This window comes from Myodes glareolus, chromosome 9 (assembly GCF_982192425.1).
Source record: "Myodes glareolus chromosome 9, mMyoGla1.1, whole genome shotgun sequence".
Classification (NCBI taxonomy): domain Eukaryota; kingdom Metazoa; phylum Chordata; class Mammalia; order Rodentia; family Cricetidae; genus Myodes; species Myodes glareolus.
Genome location: NC_142034.1, coordinates 96,142,853 through 96,161,243, shown reverse-complemented (window position 1 = coordinate 96,161,243; position 18,391 = coordinate 96,142,853). Strand labels below are relative to the sequence as shown.

At 42.5% G+C, this 18,391-nt stretch overlaps 2 protein-coding genes across 2 annotated transcripts; both read right to left on the bottom strand.

Annotated features, from left to right (window-relative positions):
- Positions 1-841: 841 nt before the first annotated feature.
- On the bottom strand, positions 842-1,780 carry LOC146892838 (olfactory receptor 1f45-like). Its single transcript, XM_085694274.2, has one exon. The coding sequence runs from the start codon at positions 1,778-1,780 to the stop codon at positions 842-844; it is 939 nt and encodes a 312-aa protein (XP_085550400.2).
- A 14,341-nt stretch (positions 1,781-16,121) lies between these two features.
- On the bottom strand, positions 16,122-17,078 carry LOC146892843 (olfactory receptor 1f45-like). Its single transcript, XM_085694672.2, has one exon. It carries the CDS (start codon positions 17,061-17,063, stop codon positions 16,224-16,226), a length of 840 nt encoding a protein of 279 aa, XP_085550798.2. The 5' UTR covers positions 17,064-17,078; the 3' UTR covers positions 16,122-16,223.
- Between the last annotated feature and the right edge of the window lie 1,313 nt (positions 17,079-18,391).

Here is an 18,391-nt window from a genome sequence, read left to right as displayed (position 1 = left end):
CACACGTACGCTCATACACACATACACAAAAAACACATTTAAATAAAAACAAAATTAAGAATTTTTACTTGTTTGCTCTTGAGGCAAGGTTTCACTATGTATCATTGATTGCTCCGGGACTGTCTATGTAGACTAGGCGGATCTCGAAGTCACTGAGATCCACCTGCCTCTGCATACAGCACCAATCTTGGCTCACAAATACATTTTATTTTAAACAGGAGACAGTTCAGTCTATAATGTGCTTGCCTTCTAAGCATGAGGGACTGGAGAAAACCCTCAGAACCAATGCAAAAACAGGACACAGTTGAGGGAATTTGTAATTCCAGTGCTTGGCATGAAATCTAGGGGATTCCAGGGGAGCACAGGACAGCCAGTCCAGACTAATTCATGAACCTAAGGTCCCATGAGTGACATTGTCACACAAAAGTAAGGTTTATAGTTCCCAAGAAATGACACCCAAGAATGACTTCTGTCGTCTGTTCACTCATTCATAGACAAACATCAAACATGTGAGCAGGAAGCCGACAGAAGGACAGACAAAATTAACAAGTTGAAGGGCACATAAAAGATTTTTAAAGTCAATATGAATGCCTGCAATATAGTACAGAGTAGAGATCTCACTTAGCATGGGCTGAGCCCGGGGTTCATCCTTTGAACACACAAAACAATCAAAACAAGGCAAGGTGGAGTCCCATTATTTGGTAACTCCATTATGGCAACTGTTGAATGAGAGTTCCCTAACAAGAAAGAAACAATTGTGCTTTAACTTAGCCTAACACAATTCAGTTGCTGAATTTTGCTCAACTCTGAAACATGATCCGGAACAGTATAAATCTTCTCGTTAAACAGAAAAGGTCATTCTGTGAACCACTTTGTAGAGAGCCCCTTTCAGGTCCCTGTTCCTCAGGCTATAGATGAACGGGTTCAGCATGGGGGTCACCACTGTGTACAGCACGGTGACAGCCGTGTCCTTCTCAGATGAATGTGCAGATGCGGGGTTGAAATACACAGCGATGATGGTGCCATAGAAGAGGCAGACCACAGCCAGGTGGGAGCCACACGTGGAGAAGGCTTTCCATCTTCCCCTTGGGGAAGAGACTCTCAGGACAGCAGATGTGATGTGGATATAGGAGATCAGGATGCACACAAATGGGGTGACCGTGACAACAGCTCCCTCTGTAAGGATCATCAGCTCATTGAGGTGTGTGTCAGAGCAGGACAGTTTCAGGAGGGGAGTCAGGTCACAGAAAAAGTGGGGGATGATATTGTCCCCACAGAATGAGAGCCGAGCAAGAAGAAGGGTGTGTAATATGACATTCAGATTGGCAGTGATCCATGATCCGGCTACCATCAGGACACAGATTTTTTGGGTCATCTTTGCTCTGTAGTGTAAAGGGTAGCAGATGGCCACATACCGGTCATAGGCCATCACAGCCAGCAAGAAATCATCCATGTCCACAAATATGCAAAGAAAATACAGCTGTGTGAGACACCCGGAGAAGGAAATGACCTGAGTCCCGAGTGTGTGCATGGCCAGCACCTTGGGGACAGTGGTGGAGGAGAAGCAGACATCCACGAAGGACAGGTTGCTGAGGAAGAAGTACATGGGGGTGTGCAGGCGGGAGTCTGTGCCAATGGCCAGGATGATGAGCAGGTTCCCCAGGACAGTGGCCAGGTACATGGTGAGGAAGAGCAGGAAGAGGAGCCGCTGCTGCTGGGGATCCCTGGAGAGTCCCAGGAGGAGGAACTCGGAGACACTCGACTGGTTGCTACCTACCATTGGACTATGAGCAGGCAAAGATGATTAAATCCTCAAACGTGTGAATGCTGGTGAAGAATAGACACTAGAATTACAGAGAAATAGGTCAGAGGTCTTGGCAAAATCACAAACGTTTTGTTCTCCGCAGTGGCTTCACCTCTTCGTTGGCACAGCGAGCAGGCTTGTGAATGGATTGTGTGTGGTGTCTCAGGAGGGATGCTGAACAGTTCATGGCAGTGAGGTTCTGGTCAGCCATGTGTGCTGCTTGCACTTTCTGCCATTGTTTTCCCTTTGGATCTGTGAGACAGGGTCTCCCTGTGTTGACTAGAGTGACCTTGAACTTAGAATCCTCATGACTGGCTATCCATAGTTCATGGGTGACATGATCACAGTGCCTGACCAGCTAATGTTTTTAAAAGTGTAATTTTCTATTATTTTTATTTCGTGTACATTCGTGTTTTCCTGCATAAATGTCTATGTGACGGTTTCCAATACCCAGGAACTGAAGTCAAAGACAGTTAAGAGCTACCCTATGGATACTGGGCTAATGGACGAACAGCCAGTGCTCTTAACCACTGAGCCATCATTCCACTTTCATAAAATAAAAAAAAGGCGTCATTTATTAAAAAACAATACAGACATGTCCTGGAGGTGCTGTTACCCACTTTCAATCCCAGCAGTTGAAAGGCTGAGTCAGCAGATCTCTGAGTTCAATGCTGCCTTGATCTATAAACCAGATCAAGGACAGTCTACATGGCTACACAAAGAAACGCTCTCTCAATAACAAAGATAAATTACAGACATAAGAATCCTAGCAGACTTAGGAGGGAGGGTGTAGCAGTAGATGCCTTGAATCTCGGTGTTGAGAAGGTAGAGGCAGGAAGAGCAAGAGTTTACGGTCATGAGCTACACAGTCAGTCTGAGGATAGCATGCAATTTCGTTTAGATGTCGCTCAGTGGATTCACGGCTAAAAAAAAAAAATTGTGTGTGGGGGGGGTTTATTTAAAAGTACAAATATTAGATAATTTGTAGGAGAATTGATGGGAATTATATTAACTTGATAAGTGAAATATGCCAGTCTCAGAAAAACAAAAACACTGTATTTCTTTTTGGTTTTTTGCTTGCTTGTTGCTTTTGGTTTCTGGGGGGTTTTTGATTTGTTTTGGTTTGTGAGATTTGATTTCTCTGTGTAGCTCTGGGTAGTGAGGAACCTGCATTGAGGTCCAGGCTGGCCTCAAACTCATCGAGATCAACCTGGCTCTGCTTCCCAATTACCTTCTACTGCCTGACTACATTTCTTTCAATAGGGAAATATAAGTTAATAAAGAAACACGCTCCAGATTGGTTGCAACATCTACAATCACACTAATCGAAAGGAAGAGGCTGGAGGATCTCTGTGAGTTTAAGACCAGCTTTATACATAGTGATTATCTCCATAGAGAATCTCAGCAGATGGAGGGATGATTCAGCGTTAAAGGCAAGGTATGCAACCAAAAATGTAAGAGTCTCAGGACAGCCAAGATATAGAGAAACTGTACTTGTTTTTCAATTTTAATTAAATAACATTATTTTTAGTAATTAATACATAATAATAAAAAAAACATTAAGGTATAAGGGGACCTACTTCCAGGGAGAGCAAAACCAGAGGGGAAGCCAAAGACAGTAAAGGATGAGATGAATTACATGGGATCACAAAATTTACATATGTGTAAAACTGCCATGATAAAACCATCATTATGTACAATTAATCTATATTGACAAAAGATATAAAACCATCAAAGCACACAAACACACCCAGATGCTAAAACTCACAAGCATTTAATACCCAGTATTATAGACATCATCACCATTATTAACAATGTGGCTTTGGAGGAAATACGGATTCTCCATCCTCTCCAGTCTGAACAAATCACATAGTCCTGTTTGCTCTGTGAACCAAATTTTGCCTCATCCACAACCACCCCCAGACTGATAATCACAGTGTGCTGCTCTCTAGACTCATACAGAGCTCACCTCGGAGTTCTAGACCACGACTTCTTGGCTAGGTGCCCTGAGCTGAACTTGTACAACTAAGGCAGAAAGGATGAACTTGTAGAACTAAGGGCAGACACTTGGTCATCCTGGACTCCCCACAGCCAGGATGTCAGAACCTGGCAAGACAGGCGCTGGTTATAAAGGATGATTACGAAGAATGGTCTGTGAGCACAGCAGTGCTTATGCAGCTCCACTTAAGAGGAAAAGGTGTTTTAGAAGGTGTCACCTATAATATGCAATATGTAGTCCTACTGACCTGACTTTGAGAGCAGATGGCAATCCTCAATGTCACCAGAAGTGTTGGGTTTGCTTCACATTTCTTTTCCTTGGCCAGAAGTTGTTATTCTGAGGGAGGAGAAATGTCATTGGTGATGTTGGGCTGTATGCAGGATGCTCTGGAGCCTGGGCTCTGCCCTCAGGAGAAGAAGGACATCTGGGGAGTCACAAGGCAAGCTCTTCAGAGGAAGTTTCATGACCACGAGGGCCATAGTCCCTGAGAGCCTCATTAGAGACAAGCAGAGAGCAATTTGTCCTTTCTCTTACTTGGTGTCTTTGGGGTCCAACACTAACAATAAAGACTGTCACCTGCTTCTCTTCCTCGGGGCTTAAACAACACTGAAAATTGTGGAGTATTGATTGCAACTACAGGCAACACCCTTCTGCTACAGAAAACGTCAGAATCCAGCATATTCTCCTCCTCACACACAGTTCCAGTTAATATCACTGTTGAGAATGTAAAGTGTTGTAAGAATCAAGAGACTGACTTCAAGAGCCTGTGAGATAGCTCAGTTATGGGCACAAACCAGCAAGCGTGATGACCTCAGCTGATCCCCCAGGACCCACACAGTCCAACTGGCTCTAGCAGGCTGTTCTCTGACATCCACAAGTGCTCTAAAGGTCCTAGTTGGCAACACATGCACACACACATACACACACACACACACACACACACACACACAGAGAGAGAGAGAGAGAGAGAGAGAGAGAGAGAGAGAGAAAGAGAGAGAGAGAGAGAGAAACTGTGTTGGCTTGAGTGAGAATTATCTTTATTGGCTCATATTTGAATATGAAGTTCCTAGTTGGTGAACTGTTTTGGGAAAGATTTGGAGGTGTGGTCTTTGAAGGAAGTGTGTCACACGTGTGCCACACTAGGTTCAGTCTTTTACCCTCAGCCTCCAGTTTATGGATCAGATGTGAGCTCTCAGCTGCGGCTCCAGTGCCATGCCTCCCACCCGCTGCCAGGCTACCCACCGTGATGGTCATGGACTCGCCATCTGACATCATAAACAACCTCCCAATTAAATGCTTTCTTTTATAAGTTGTCTTGGTCATGGTGTCTCCACATGGCAATAGAAAAGAAACTAAGACAAGCACATTGTAATTTATAAATTTAATCCCAGCACCTGGGACGCAGAGGCACATAGATTTCTGTGAGCTCCAGACTAGATTGTCCTACATAGTGAGTTCAGGGCAGCCAGAAATACATAGTGAGACCATGTCTCCAAAAGAATACAAATAAAATAAAATAGAAAGTTAATAAGCTTCTGAATTTCACGGAGCTGTGCACACTTTCTAATCCACTGCTCCCAGTTTGCTGACTTTGGGAAGCATCTGACCTCCTTCCTTAGAGTCCCAAATCCTCACCCTCTGCTTAGTGAGAAGGGAAGTCCCCTCAAGGAGTTGCGACACATGACTAACTGAAACAAATTGCTTTAAATGTCTCATGACTCCTGACTTTGTCAGAGCCCTTTCCACCATGCAGAGCCTGTGTATTAAGTCATATTCCGTCCTTCACTCTGCTTAGTCATCTGTATCTGGGTGGATATCACCTAGAGATCATGCCCTATGCACATGCAATTCATATGCTATTAATCAGTTTGAAAAGGGGTAGTGGAACAAGTAATGTTTTTTTTCCATTTTAGAGAAAATGAGAAATAGAAACCATTGATGAATCTCTTTACAAATTGGTAAAGTGGGAGTTCTAATTAGTAAAGTTCTTGAGACCCATGGATTCTTTAAGAATTTTTGTCAGGGCTGGAGAGATGGCTCTGGAATTAAGAACTCTTCCTGCTCTCTCACAGGCACCAGGTTTGAATCTTAGCACCCACCGGTGGTGGCTCACCCGCATGGTGGCTCACAATCATCCATGAATCTAATCCCAGGGATTCCAATGCTCTCTTCTGGCCTCTTCAGAGACTAGGTATGCACGTGGTACACAGACATGTAGCAGGGAATCCACTCATACACTTAAAGGTTGTTTTTAAGTTTAGCAAAAGAAGAAGCTTTCTGTATAAGAGAGGCACGGTGGAAAATTCTGTACTTGGGAGATGGAGGAAAGAGGATCAGGTTTTCAAAGCCAGTCTCAGCCATATAGAGGAGCCAGACTTAGTCATAGGAGATTCTGTCTACACACACAATTTCACACAAAATACACATCGACGATGATGAATCCAGTAATAGTGTGAGCTCTATAGAAAGACCATATCTCAAAACCAAATAGAATGAAATCTGTAATTTTTATGAAGTAACCATCCTTGAGGAGCACAGCAATTTTGGGTTTCCAAGCGATTACTTCTATCCTCTCTTGTTCATTGGCCTGCCTGTCACTTGGGTCACCAGGACTTGTCACCTGCTGCTACCTTTCATACTTCCTCTTGTGTTTACCTTGGGTCTCAGCAGGCAGGATCTGCCTCTAGGGAGTAGGCTCTACTGGGGAGAATCAGCAGGCAGAATGTCAGAACTCACAGCACATCTTCCCTTTGTAACTTATATGGCCAAATACAAGATCAAGGGTCAAGAAAGGAAAATATTTGTCAGAAGCCACAACAGATGTGGAGACGTTATACAGGGCAGTGAAGCAGAGAGGTCTATGTGTCAGTTTATAATAAAAACTAACAGCAGCAGTGCCTGAGAAATTACACACTAGAGCTGGAGAGTTGGCCCAGCTGATAAAGGCATGGCTCACAACCACATATAAGAGAAATCCCAGACCTGGATTACATTGTTAACATTGTGCAAATGTTTTGTAGTGGGAACTCCTGCAGCAGAAGTGACCTCAATCATGATGTAACTGAGGCTGGAAAAGGCTCTTAATACTTCTGCGTTTGCCTTTTGAGTCCTGGGATTACAGGTGTGGATCATTACACATCTTTTATTTAAGGCAAAAACCAAATTGTCCTGGCATAAGACTGCAATCCTGGTAATCAGGTGACTAAGGGAAGGGCAACATGCAATGTACAGCAAATCCAACAGAGAGGGAGAGGAGGAGAAAGCAATATTTTGAAAGGATAATTATAAAAGTAGACTGGAATGTAAGTCCTGGGTAGAGTGCTCAGCACATCCAAGCCCTTGGGTTTGAGCAAAGCCAGGGTTTCATTCAGTCTTCCGGGCTCAGCTGCTCTTACAGTGTCCGATCTCACTGCAGTCAGAACATCAGATGTGGGCTGGAGAGGTGTCTCCGTGGTTAGAGCACTTGTTGTTCTCTCAGAAGACCTGTGATCATCACCTAGACACAGATGGTGGCTAACAACAGCCTGTAATTCTAGGTCCAGGTTCACATACATATATCCAGACAGAATACTTGAACAAGTAAAGTAAAAAAGTCCCCGAAAGATTTTGATGAAAACAAATATATAATAAAAATATTAGGTGGAAAAAGTAAGTGGATACAGAAGTTATTCCATGTACAGAATTATTTTAGAAAAGCAGAAGAAGTTGTAATATGAGTGATGGGTTTGCTTTCTGTTTCTCCTCCAAATGATCCAAGATGAATATATTCTATTCATCGACAGGGGTCATATGGACATCATCCTAGGACACACAATTTTTGAAGAAATTTTAAACTCACTTCTCTAATGTTAAGAAGACGTGAGTGACCTTGTTGGTCAAGAAGAAGAAAACGGGGGTGAGTCTGTGCTATCCGGGGTGGACTGTCCTGGTAGAGAACACAGTCCCCCTGCCCAGCTTCTGCTGCAGGGTCTTCTGTGTTCCACTCAACTCTTTCCTGCCCCCACGGTCGCCCTTTTGTCTCCTGTGTCCTTGGAATACCTGCTATCCCTATTTCAGTGCTGAGGAGTTCCATCCAGAAGGCTGTACCTATTTCAGTGCTGAGGAGTTCCATCCAGAGGGATATCCCTATTTCAGTGCTGAGGAGTTCCATCCAGAGGGCTATCCCTGTCTCTGCGCTGAGGAGTTCCATCCAGAGGGTGCTGAGGAGTACCATCTAGAGGGACAGAAACAGTTCCTGCTCCTGCACTGAAGAGATCCACCCAGAGAGTCAGTCACAGCAAAAACTGAACCAAGACACCAAGACTCTCCTGGCTCCATTTGAAGGAAGAGATGGGCAGGCACCAATGCAAGAATTCCTCCAACAACCTGAAAGGCAACATGACATCACCAGAATTCAGGGATCACAAAACTAGAAGAATTGAACACCCTACTCCAGAAGAAATAGAAGAAATCGACTCTAAGCAGAACTATATGAAAATAATAGAGAAACGTAAACAGGAGGTGAAAATCTGCTGTAAAGAAATGGAGATAACAAACGAAAAAGTAGATGAAATGAAAAAATCTCTCAAAGATAGCCAAGAAAAACAAGAAATCCAAGAAAAAGCAATCAAACAGGTAAGGGAAACAGTTCAAGACCTGAAAAATGAAATGGACCATGAAGAAAACACAAACCTAGGAAGGCTGGATATGGAAAAGCTGGATAAACGATAGGAACTGCAGAGACAAGTGTTATCAACAGAATACAAGAGATAGAAGAAAGAATCTCAGACACTGAAGATGCTGTAGAGGAAATATTCACTGATTAAAGAACAAAACAAATCCAACAAATTCTTAACACAAAACATCCAGGAAATCTGGGACACTGTGAAAAAGCCAAACCTAAGAATAATAGGTATAGAAGAAGGAGAAGATTGACAGCTCAAAGGCCCAGAAAATATATTCACCAAAATTATTGAAGAAAACTTTCCGAATCTAAAGAAGAATATTCCTATGAAGGTACAAGAAGCATATAGAACACCAAATAGACTGGATCAAAAGGAAAATCCTCTTGCCATATAATAATCAAAACTCAAAACATACGGAATAAAGAACAAATATTAAGAGCTGCAAGGGAAAAAGGTTAAGTAACATATGAAGGGAAACCTATCAGAATTACACCTGACTTCTCAATGGAAACCATGAAAGCCAGAAGGTCTTGGATAGATGTGCTGCAGAAACTAAGAGACCAAGGATGCAAGCCCAGACTACTATTCCCAGCAAAGCTTGCATTTACCATCTATGGAGAAAACAAGATATTCCAGGACAAAAACAGACTTAAACAATACGTAGTCACAAACCCAGCCCTACAGAAAATACTAGAAGGAAAACCACAAACCAAGGAATACAACAACACTCATAATAACACAAGCATCTGACAACCCTCCACCAGCACAACTCAAAGAAGGGAAACACACAAACAATAGCACCAGGAAAAATAACCGGATTCAACAACCACTAGTCATTAATATCGCTTAATATCACTGGACTCAACTCACCTATAAAAAGGCACAGGTTAAGAGAATGGATACGTAATCAGGATCCAACAGTCTGCTGCCTACAAGAAACACACCTCAAACACAAAGACAGACACTACCTCAGAGTAAAGGGTTGGGAAAAGGTTTTCCAATCAAATGGACCAAAGAAACAAGAGGGTGTGGCTATGCTAATATCTAACTAAATAGATTTCAAACTAAAATCAATCAGAAGAGATGGAGATGGACACTTTATACTCATATCAGGAACAGTTCATCAGAAGGAAGTCTCAATCCTGAATATCTACGCGCCTAATATAAAAGCACCCACATATGAAAAAGGAACATTACTAGAACTCAGAAAATACATCAAACCCACACTCTAATAGTGGGTGATTTCAACACTCCTCTCTCACCAATGGATAGGTCAACCAGACAGAAACCTAACAGAGAAATAAGAGAACTAACAGATGTAATGAACCAAATGGACCTAACAGACATCTATAGAGCATTCCACCCAAACAGAAAAGAATATACATTCTTCTCAGTATCTCATGGAACCTTCTCAAAAATTGATCACAGAATTGGTAACAAAGTAAACATCCATAGATACAAAGATATTGTAGTAATCACCTGTGTACTATCAGATCACGATGGAATAAAGTTAGAATTCAACAATAATTCTAACCCCAGAAAGCCTACAAACTCATGGAAACTGAATAGTCAACTACTGAACCATCCCTGGGTCAAGGAAGAAATAAAGAGAGAAATTAAAGTCTTCCTTGAATTCAACGAAAATAAAGACACAACATACCCAAACCTATGGGACACTATGAAAGCAGTGCTAAGAGGAAAGTTCATAGAACTAAATGCCCACATAAAGAAAATGGAGAAAGCACATGTTAGTGACTTAACAGCACACCTGAAAACTCTAGAAAAAAAGAAGCAGACTCACCCAGGAGAAGAAGAAGACTGGAAATAATCAAACTGAGGGCTGAAATCAACAAAATTGAAACACAGAAAACAGTCCAAAGAATCAATGAAACAAAAAGCTTGTTCCTGGAGAAAATCAACAAGATTGATAAACCCCTATCCAAACTAATCAAAGGGCAGAGAGAGAACATGCAAATTAACAAAATCAGAAATGAAAAGGGGGACATAACCACAGACACAGAGGAAATTCAGAGAATCATTAGATCTTACTACAAAGGCTGTATGCCACAAAATTGGAAAATGTGGAAGAAATGGACACTTTTTTAGATAAATACAATTTACCAAAATTAAGTCAAGACCAGGTAAGCAGTTTAAACAGAACTGTAAGTCGTGAGGAAATAGAAGCTGTCATCAGAAACCTCCCTACCAAAAAAAAGCCCTGGCCCAGATGGTTTCAATGCAGAAATCTATCAGATCTTCTAAGTAGAATTAAAACCTATACTCCTTAATGTGTTTCACAAAATAGAAACAGAAGAATCCTCGCCTAACTCCTTTTATGAAGCTACAGACATCCTGATACCCAAACCACACAAAGACTTAACCAAGAAAGAGAATTAAGACCAATCTCACTCATGAACATTGATGCAAAAATTCTCAATAAAATACTCGCAAACAGAATCCAAGACCACATCCAAAACACTATACATTATGATCAATTAGGCTTCATCCCAGAGAGGCAGGACTATTTCAACATACGAAAATCTATCAACGTAATCCATCATATAAATAAACTGAAGGAAAAAACATATGATCATTTCATTAGATGCTGAAAAGGCATTTACCAAAATCCAACACCCCTTTACAATAAAGGTTTTGGAGAGATCAGGGATACAAGGTTCATTCCTAAATATGATAAAGGCAATATACAGCAAGCCAACAGCTAACATTAAATTAAATGGAGAGAAACTCAAAGCCATCCCACTAAAATCTGGACCAAGACAAGGCTGTCTTCAATATAGTGCTTGAAGTTCTAGCAATAGCAATAAGACAGCATAAAGAGATCAAGGGAATTCGAATTGGAAAGGAAGAAGTCAAACTGTCATTATTTGGAGATGATATGATAGTGTACATAAGCGACCCCAAAAACTCTACCAAAGGACTCCTACAGCTGATCAACACCTTTAGTACTGTGGCAGGATACAAGATCAACTCCAAAAAATCAGTTACCCATCTATACACAAAGAACAAAGATACAGAGAGGGAAATCAGAGAAACATCACCTTTCACGATAGCCACAAGTAACATAAAGTATCTTGGGATAATTCTAACCAAGGAAGTGAAAGATCTATTTGACAAGAACTTTAAGGTTTTGAAGAAAGAAATTGAAGAGGAAACCAAAAAATGGAAAAATCTCCCATGCTCTTGAATTGGGAGGATCAACACAGTAAAAATGGCAATTTTACCAAAAACAGTCTACACATTCAAGGCAATCCCCATCAAAATCCCAGCGAAATTCTTCACAGACCTTGAGAGAACAATAATCAAGTTTATATGGCAAAACGAAAAAAAAACAGGATAGCCAAAATAATCCTATACAATAAAAGTACTTCCGGAGGCATTACCATCCCTGACTTCAAACTCTATTACAGAGCTACAGTAATGGAAACTACTTGGTATTGGCACAAAAACGGAGATGTTGACCAATGGAATTGAATCAAAGACCCAGATCTTAATCCACAAACCTATGAACACCTTATTTTCGACAAAAGAGCTAAAATTATACAGTGGAAGAAAGAAAGCATCTTTAACAAATGGTGCTGGCATAACTGGATGTCAACCTGTAGAAGAATGAAAATAGATCCATATCTATCACCATGCACAAAACTCAAGTCCAAATGGATTAAAGACCTCAACATTAATCTGACCACATTGAACCTGATAGAAGAGAAAGTGGAAAGTAGTCTACAAGACATGGGCACAGGAGAGCACTTCCTAGGTAGATCCCTAGCAGCACAGACAATAAAAGCAACAATGAATACGTGGGACCTCCTGAAACTGAAAAGGTTCTGTAAAGCAAAGGACATTGTCAGTAAGACAAAAAGGCAACCTACTGATTGGGAGAAGATCTTCACCAACCCCTCATCAGACAAAGGTCTGATCTTCAAAATATACAAAGAACTCAAGAAACTAGACACTAAAACTCTAATGAATCCAATTAAAAAATGGGGTACTGAACTGAACAAAGAATTCTCAACAGAAGAAGTTCGAATGACCAAAAGACACTTAAGATCATGCTCAACCTTCTTAGTGATCAGGGAAATGCAAATCAAAACAACTTTGAGATACTATCTCACACCTGTCAGAATAGCTAAACTCAAAAACACCAATGATAGCCTATGCTAGAGAGGATGTGGAGTGAGGGGAACACTCACCCATTGTTGGTGGGAATGCAAACTTATGCAGCCACTGTGGAAATCAGTGTGGCGGTTTCTCAGGAAACTGGGAGTCAACCTACCTCAGGACCCAGCAATTCCACTCTTGGGAATATACCCAAGAGATACCCTATCATACTACAAAAGCATTTGTTCAACTATGTTCATAGCTGCACTATTTGTAATAGCCAGCACCTGGAAACAACCTAGGTGCTCCTCAATAGAAGAATGGTTAAAGAAGGTGTGGAACATATACACATTAGAGTTTTACTCAGCAGTAAAAAACAATGACATCTTGAATTTTGCATGTAAATGGATGGAAATAGAAAACGCTTTACTGAGTGAGGTATCGCAGATCCAAAAAGAAGAATATGGTATGTACTCACTCATAAGTAGATTCTAGCCATAATTTAAGGACTTTGAGCCTATAATTCGTGACCCTAGAGAAGCTAAATGAGAAGGTGAACCTGAAGAAAATCAAATAGTTATCCTCCCGGATATTGGAAGAAGACAAGATTTTCAGGCAAAACTTGAGTGCACTGGGGTGGGGGATGGGGGTTTGATGTAAGGGGATATGGGTAGAGAGAGGGGAAAAGGGGAGGATTGGGGAAAGCTTGGAGGAATGGGATGGGTTGGATGGAGGAAGGATGGATATGGGAGCAGGGAAGTAAATATCTTAATTAAGGGGGCCATTTTAGGGTTTGCTAGGGACTTGTCTCTAGAGGGGTTCCCATCTCCAAGGAGAGGTCTCCAGATTGTTCCTTGGGCAGCAGAGGAGAGGGTGCCTGAACTGGCCTTGTCCCATAGTCAAACTGATGAACATTTTGCATATCACCATAGACCTTCAATCTGGCAATGGATGAAGATAAAGACAGAGACACACATTGCAGCACTGGATTTAGATCCCAAGATCCAAATGAGGAGCAGAAGGAGGGAGAACATGAATGAAGTCAGGATCACAAGGGATGCGTTCACCCACTGAGGCAGTGGGACTGATCTAATGGGAGCTTACCAAGGCCAGCTGGACTGGGAGTGTTGGAGCATGTGATCAAAATGGACACTCTGAACGTGGCTGGCAATGAAGGCTGATTGAGAAGCCAAGGACAGTGGCATTGGGTTTTTATTCTACTGCATGGACTGACTTTGTGGGAGCCTGGTCTGTTTGGATGCTCACCTTTACAGACCTGGATGGAGGGGAGAGGACCTTGGACTTCCCACGGGGCAGGGAACCCTGACTGCTCTTAGGACTAGAGAGGGAGGGGGAGGTGGGAAGGGGGAAGAAGGGAGGCAGGGAGGAGGTAGAAATTTATTATAAATAAAATAAAATATTATAATTCCCCAATACTTAATAAAAGAACACGTATGAAACCAGAAAAAAGGGAAGAAGAAGAAGAAGAAGAAGAAGAAGAAGAAGAAGGAGAAGGAGAAGGAGAAGGAGAAGGAGAAGGAGAAGGAGAAGGAGAAGGAGAAGGAGAAGGAGAAGGAGAAGGAGAAGAAGAAGAAGAAGAAGAAGAAGAAGAAGAAGAAGAAGAAGAAGAAGAAGAAGAAGAAGAAGAAGAAGAAGAAGAAGAAGAAGAAGAAGAAGAAGACGACAATGAGAAGACACACAAGGGCCCGGCAACTTGGCTCTGGGACTTTACAGCACCGTTTGCCCTTTGCTCTATATAAGGTCTTCATTTTCAAAAGAAGATCATTCAGTGAACATTCTCAGGAGCTGGGAGAGGGCAGATGAAGCTCAGAAGCAGAGTGTGTGCCGAGGGGACACGGCCCTCCAAGCTGTCCTCAGCATGAAAGCAAACAAAAGCTCAGGCCAGACTCTTTCATCCTTTGGCCTTGTCCCTGATGTTTCTCCTCTTCTCTCGAAAGCTGATTGCTGTCTTTGCTCAAGGACAAGGAGGAGAGGGTGTGGGACCAGGGCAGCTCATCAACTGAAGAAAGTCTTATGGAGAGGATGAATAACTCCAAGTATAATCAGGATGAAAGAACACAAAGGAAGAGACTTCACAGAGAAGAAGGGCTTGGTTCACAAGGGATTAGGAAGAAACCTGGCAGTGGATCTGAGCAGAGGGAGCATTGAATGTAGGTTTCCTTACCACATGCCACACATAAGCTCATGCACACTCCAAGGTTACATAGAGCCAAACAGAATTCCCTTAAAGGGTCCAGAATTTATTCATCTCGTCTCTGTATTTCTGAAGCCCTGTCTGCTCGGAAATGCTTTTCCTGAAGGTAGCAGTCACATTTCACAGAGGACCTTTTGTGGACCAACCTCCAGAAAGACTATCATGAGGGACACATAAGGACACTGCTCATTGGAGACAACTCAGATGTTTCCTTCATCTCCCTGTCACCCCACCCTCCAGAGTCCCCTTACCTGTTCTGTATGGAGATTTTACACTACAGTAGGTTCCTAGGTTATCACAGTGTTCAAATGTGTGTATTACCACATATTCCTACAGACTCTTAAACAGGGACATCTCTTGGGGATGGCCCAGGGGAGAAAGAAACTTCCCACAGTCTTGTCTGTGAATTGGTTCCTGGATCCCACAATTCAAAAGAGATAATTCACTCCTTAAAGTTGTCCATGATCCCCACCTTACATACTGTGACATGCATGTGCACACACGTATGCTCATACACACATACACAAAAAAACACATTTAAATAAAAACAAAATTAAACACTTTTTTCCTTGTTTGTTCTTGAGGCAAGGTTTCATTATGTAGCATTGATTGCTCCGGGACTCTCTATGTAGACTAGGCTGGTCTCGAAGTCACTGAGATCCACCTGCCTCTGCATTCAGCACCAATCTTGGCTCACAAACACATCTTATTTTAAACAGGAGATTCAGTTATATAAGGTTATATATATAACAGGTTATATATATAAGGTTATATATATAACCTGTTATATATATAACAGGTTCAGTATATAAGGTGCTTGCCTTCTAAGCAAGAGGGACTGAGGAAAACCATCAGAACCAATGCAAAAACAGGACACAGTTGAGGGAATTTGTAATTCCAGTGCTTGGCAAGAAAACTGATGGATTCCAGGGATGCACAGGCCAGCCAATCCAGACTAATTCATGAGCCTAGGATCCCATGAGTGACATTGTCACACAAAAGTAAGGTTTATGGTTCCCAAGAAATAACACCCAAGAATGACTTCTGTCATCTGTTCACTCATTCACAGACAAACATCAAACATGTGAGCAGGAAGCCAACAGAAGGACAGACAAAATTAACAAGTTGAAGGGCACATAAAATATTTTTAAAGTCAGTATGAATGGCTGCAGAATATACTACAGAGTAGAGATCTTACTTAGCATGGGCTGAGCCCGGGGTTCATCCCTTGAACAAACAAAACAATCAAAACAAGGCAAGGTGGAGTCCCATTATTTGGTAACTCCATTATGACAGCTGTTGAATGAGAGTCCCATAACAAGAAAGAAAGAATTGTGTTTTAACTTAGCCTAACACAGACAGACCAGTTACTGAATTGTGCTCAACTCTGAAACATGACCCGGAACAGTACAAATCTTCTGGTTAAACAGAAAAGGTCCTTCTGTGGACCACTTTGTAGAGAGCCCCTTTCAGGTCCCTGTTCCTCAGGCTGTAGATGAACGGGTTCAGCATGGGGGTCACCACTGTGTACAGCACGGTGGCTGCCGTGTCCATCTCAGATGAATGTGCAGATGCGGGGTTGAAATACACTGCGACGATGGTGCCATAGAAGAGACAGACCACAGTCAGGTGGGAGCCACACGTGGAGAAGGCTTTCCATCTTCCCCTTGGGGAAGAGACTCTCAGGACAGCAGATGTGATGTGGATGTAGGAGATCAGGATGCACACAAATGGGGTGACCGTGACAACAGCTCCCTCTGTAAGGATCATCAGCTCATTGATGTGTGTGTCAGAGCAGGAGAGTTTTAAAAGGGGAGTGATGTCACAAAAAAAGTGGGGGATGGCATTGTCCCCACAGAATGAGAGCCTAGCCATGAGCAGGGTGTGTAATAGGACATTCAGATTGGCAGTGATCCATGATCCGGCCACCATCAGGACACAGACTTTTTGGGTCATCTTTGTTGTGTAGTGTAAAGGGTGGCAGATGGCCACATACCGGTCATAGGCCATCACAGCCAGCAGGAAATCATCCATGTCCACAAACATGAAAAGAAAATACATCTGTGTGAGACACCCGGAGAAGGATATGGCCTGAGTCCCGAGTGTGTGCATGGCCAGCACCTTGGGGACAGTGGTGGAAGAGAAGCAGAGATCCACGAAGGACAGGTTGCTGAGGAAGAAGTACATGGGGGTGTGCAGGCGGGAGTCTGTGCCAATGGCCAGGATGATGAGCAGGTTCCCCAGGACAGTGGCCAGGTACATGATGAGGAAGAGCAGGAAGAGAAGCCGCTGCTGCTGGGGATCCCTGGAGAGTCCCAGGAGGAGGAACTCGGAGACACTCGACTGGTTACTGCCTCCCATTGGACTATGAGCAGGCAAAGATGATTAAATATTCAAACTTGGGAATATTGAAGCCTGGAAAACTAGAATTACAGAGAAATAGGTCAGAGGTCTTGGCAAAAGCACGAACATTTTGTTCTCCGCAGTGGCTTCACCTCTTCAGTAGCACAGTGAGCAAACTTGTGGATGGATTGTGTGTGGTGTCTCAGGAAGGATGCTGAACAGTTCATGGCAGTGAGGTTCTGGTCAGCTATGTGTGCTGCTTGCACTTTCTGCCATTGCATTTCCTTTGGATCTTTGAGACAGGGTCTCCCTGTGACGACAAGAGTGACCTTGAACTTAGAATCCTCATGACTGGCTATCCAGAGATCATGGGTGACATGATCACAATGCCTGACCAGCTAATGCTTTTAAGAGTGTAATTTTATATTGTTTTTATTTCATGTGCATTGGTGTTTTCCTGCATAAATGTCTATGTGAGGGTTTCCAATACCCAGGAACTGAAGTGAAAGACATTTAAGAGCTACCCTATGGATGCTGGGCTAATGGACGAACAGCCAGTGCTCTTAACCACTGAGCCATCATAGCAGTTTCATAAAATAAAAAAACAGTGTCATTTATAAAAAAAATTATAGACATATCCTGGAGGTGCTGGTACCCACTTTCAATCCCAGCAGTTGGAAGGCTAAGTCAGCAGATCTCTAAGTCCAATGCCGCCTTGATCTATAGAGCAAGATCAAGGACAGCCTACCCTACACAAAGAAACGCTCTCTCGATAACAAAGATAAATTACAGACATAAAAATTCTAGCAGACTTAGGAGGGAGGGTGTAGCAGTAGATGCCTTGAATCTCGGTGTTGAGAAGGTAGAGGCAGGAAGAGCAAGAGTTTAAAGTCATTAGCTACACAGTCAGTCTGAGGATAGCATGCAATTTCGTTTAGATGTCGCTCAGTGGATTCATGGATTAAAAAAAAAATTGTGTGGGGGGGGTCTGTTCTTTCTTTAAAAGTACAAACATTAGATAATTTGAAGGAGAATTGATGGAAATTATATTAACTTGATAAGTGAAATATGCCAGACTCAGGAAAACAAAAACACTGTATTTCTTTTTTTTTTTTGCTTGCTTGTTGCTTTTGGTTTCTGGGGCGGGGGGAGTTGATTTGTTTTGGTTTGTGAGATTTCATTTCTCTGGGTAGCTCTGGGTAGCGAGGAACCTGCATTGAGGACCAGGCCAGCTTCAAACTCGTCGA

Bases quoted from the DNA above. Each gene is read 5' to 3' on its own strand.
- LOC146892843 (XM_085694672.2), bottom strand. From the start codon at position 17,063: ATGTACCTGGCCACTGTCCTGGGGAACCTGCTCATCATCCTGGCCATT.
- LOC146892838 (XM_085694274.2), bottom strand. From the start codon at position 1,780: ATGGTAGGTAGCAACCAGTCGAGTGTCTCCGAGTTCCTCCTCCTGGGA.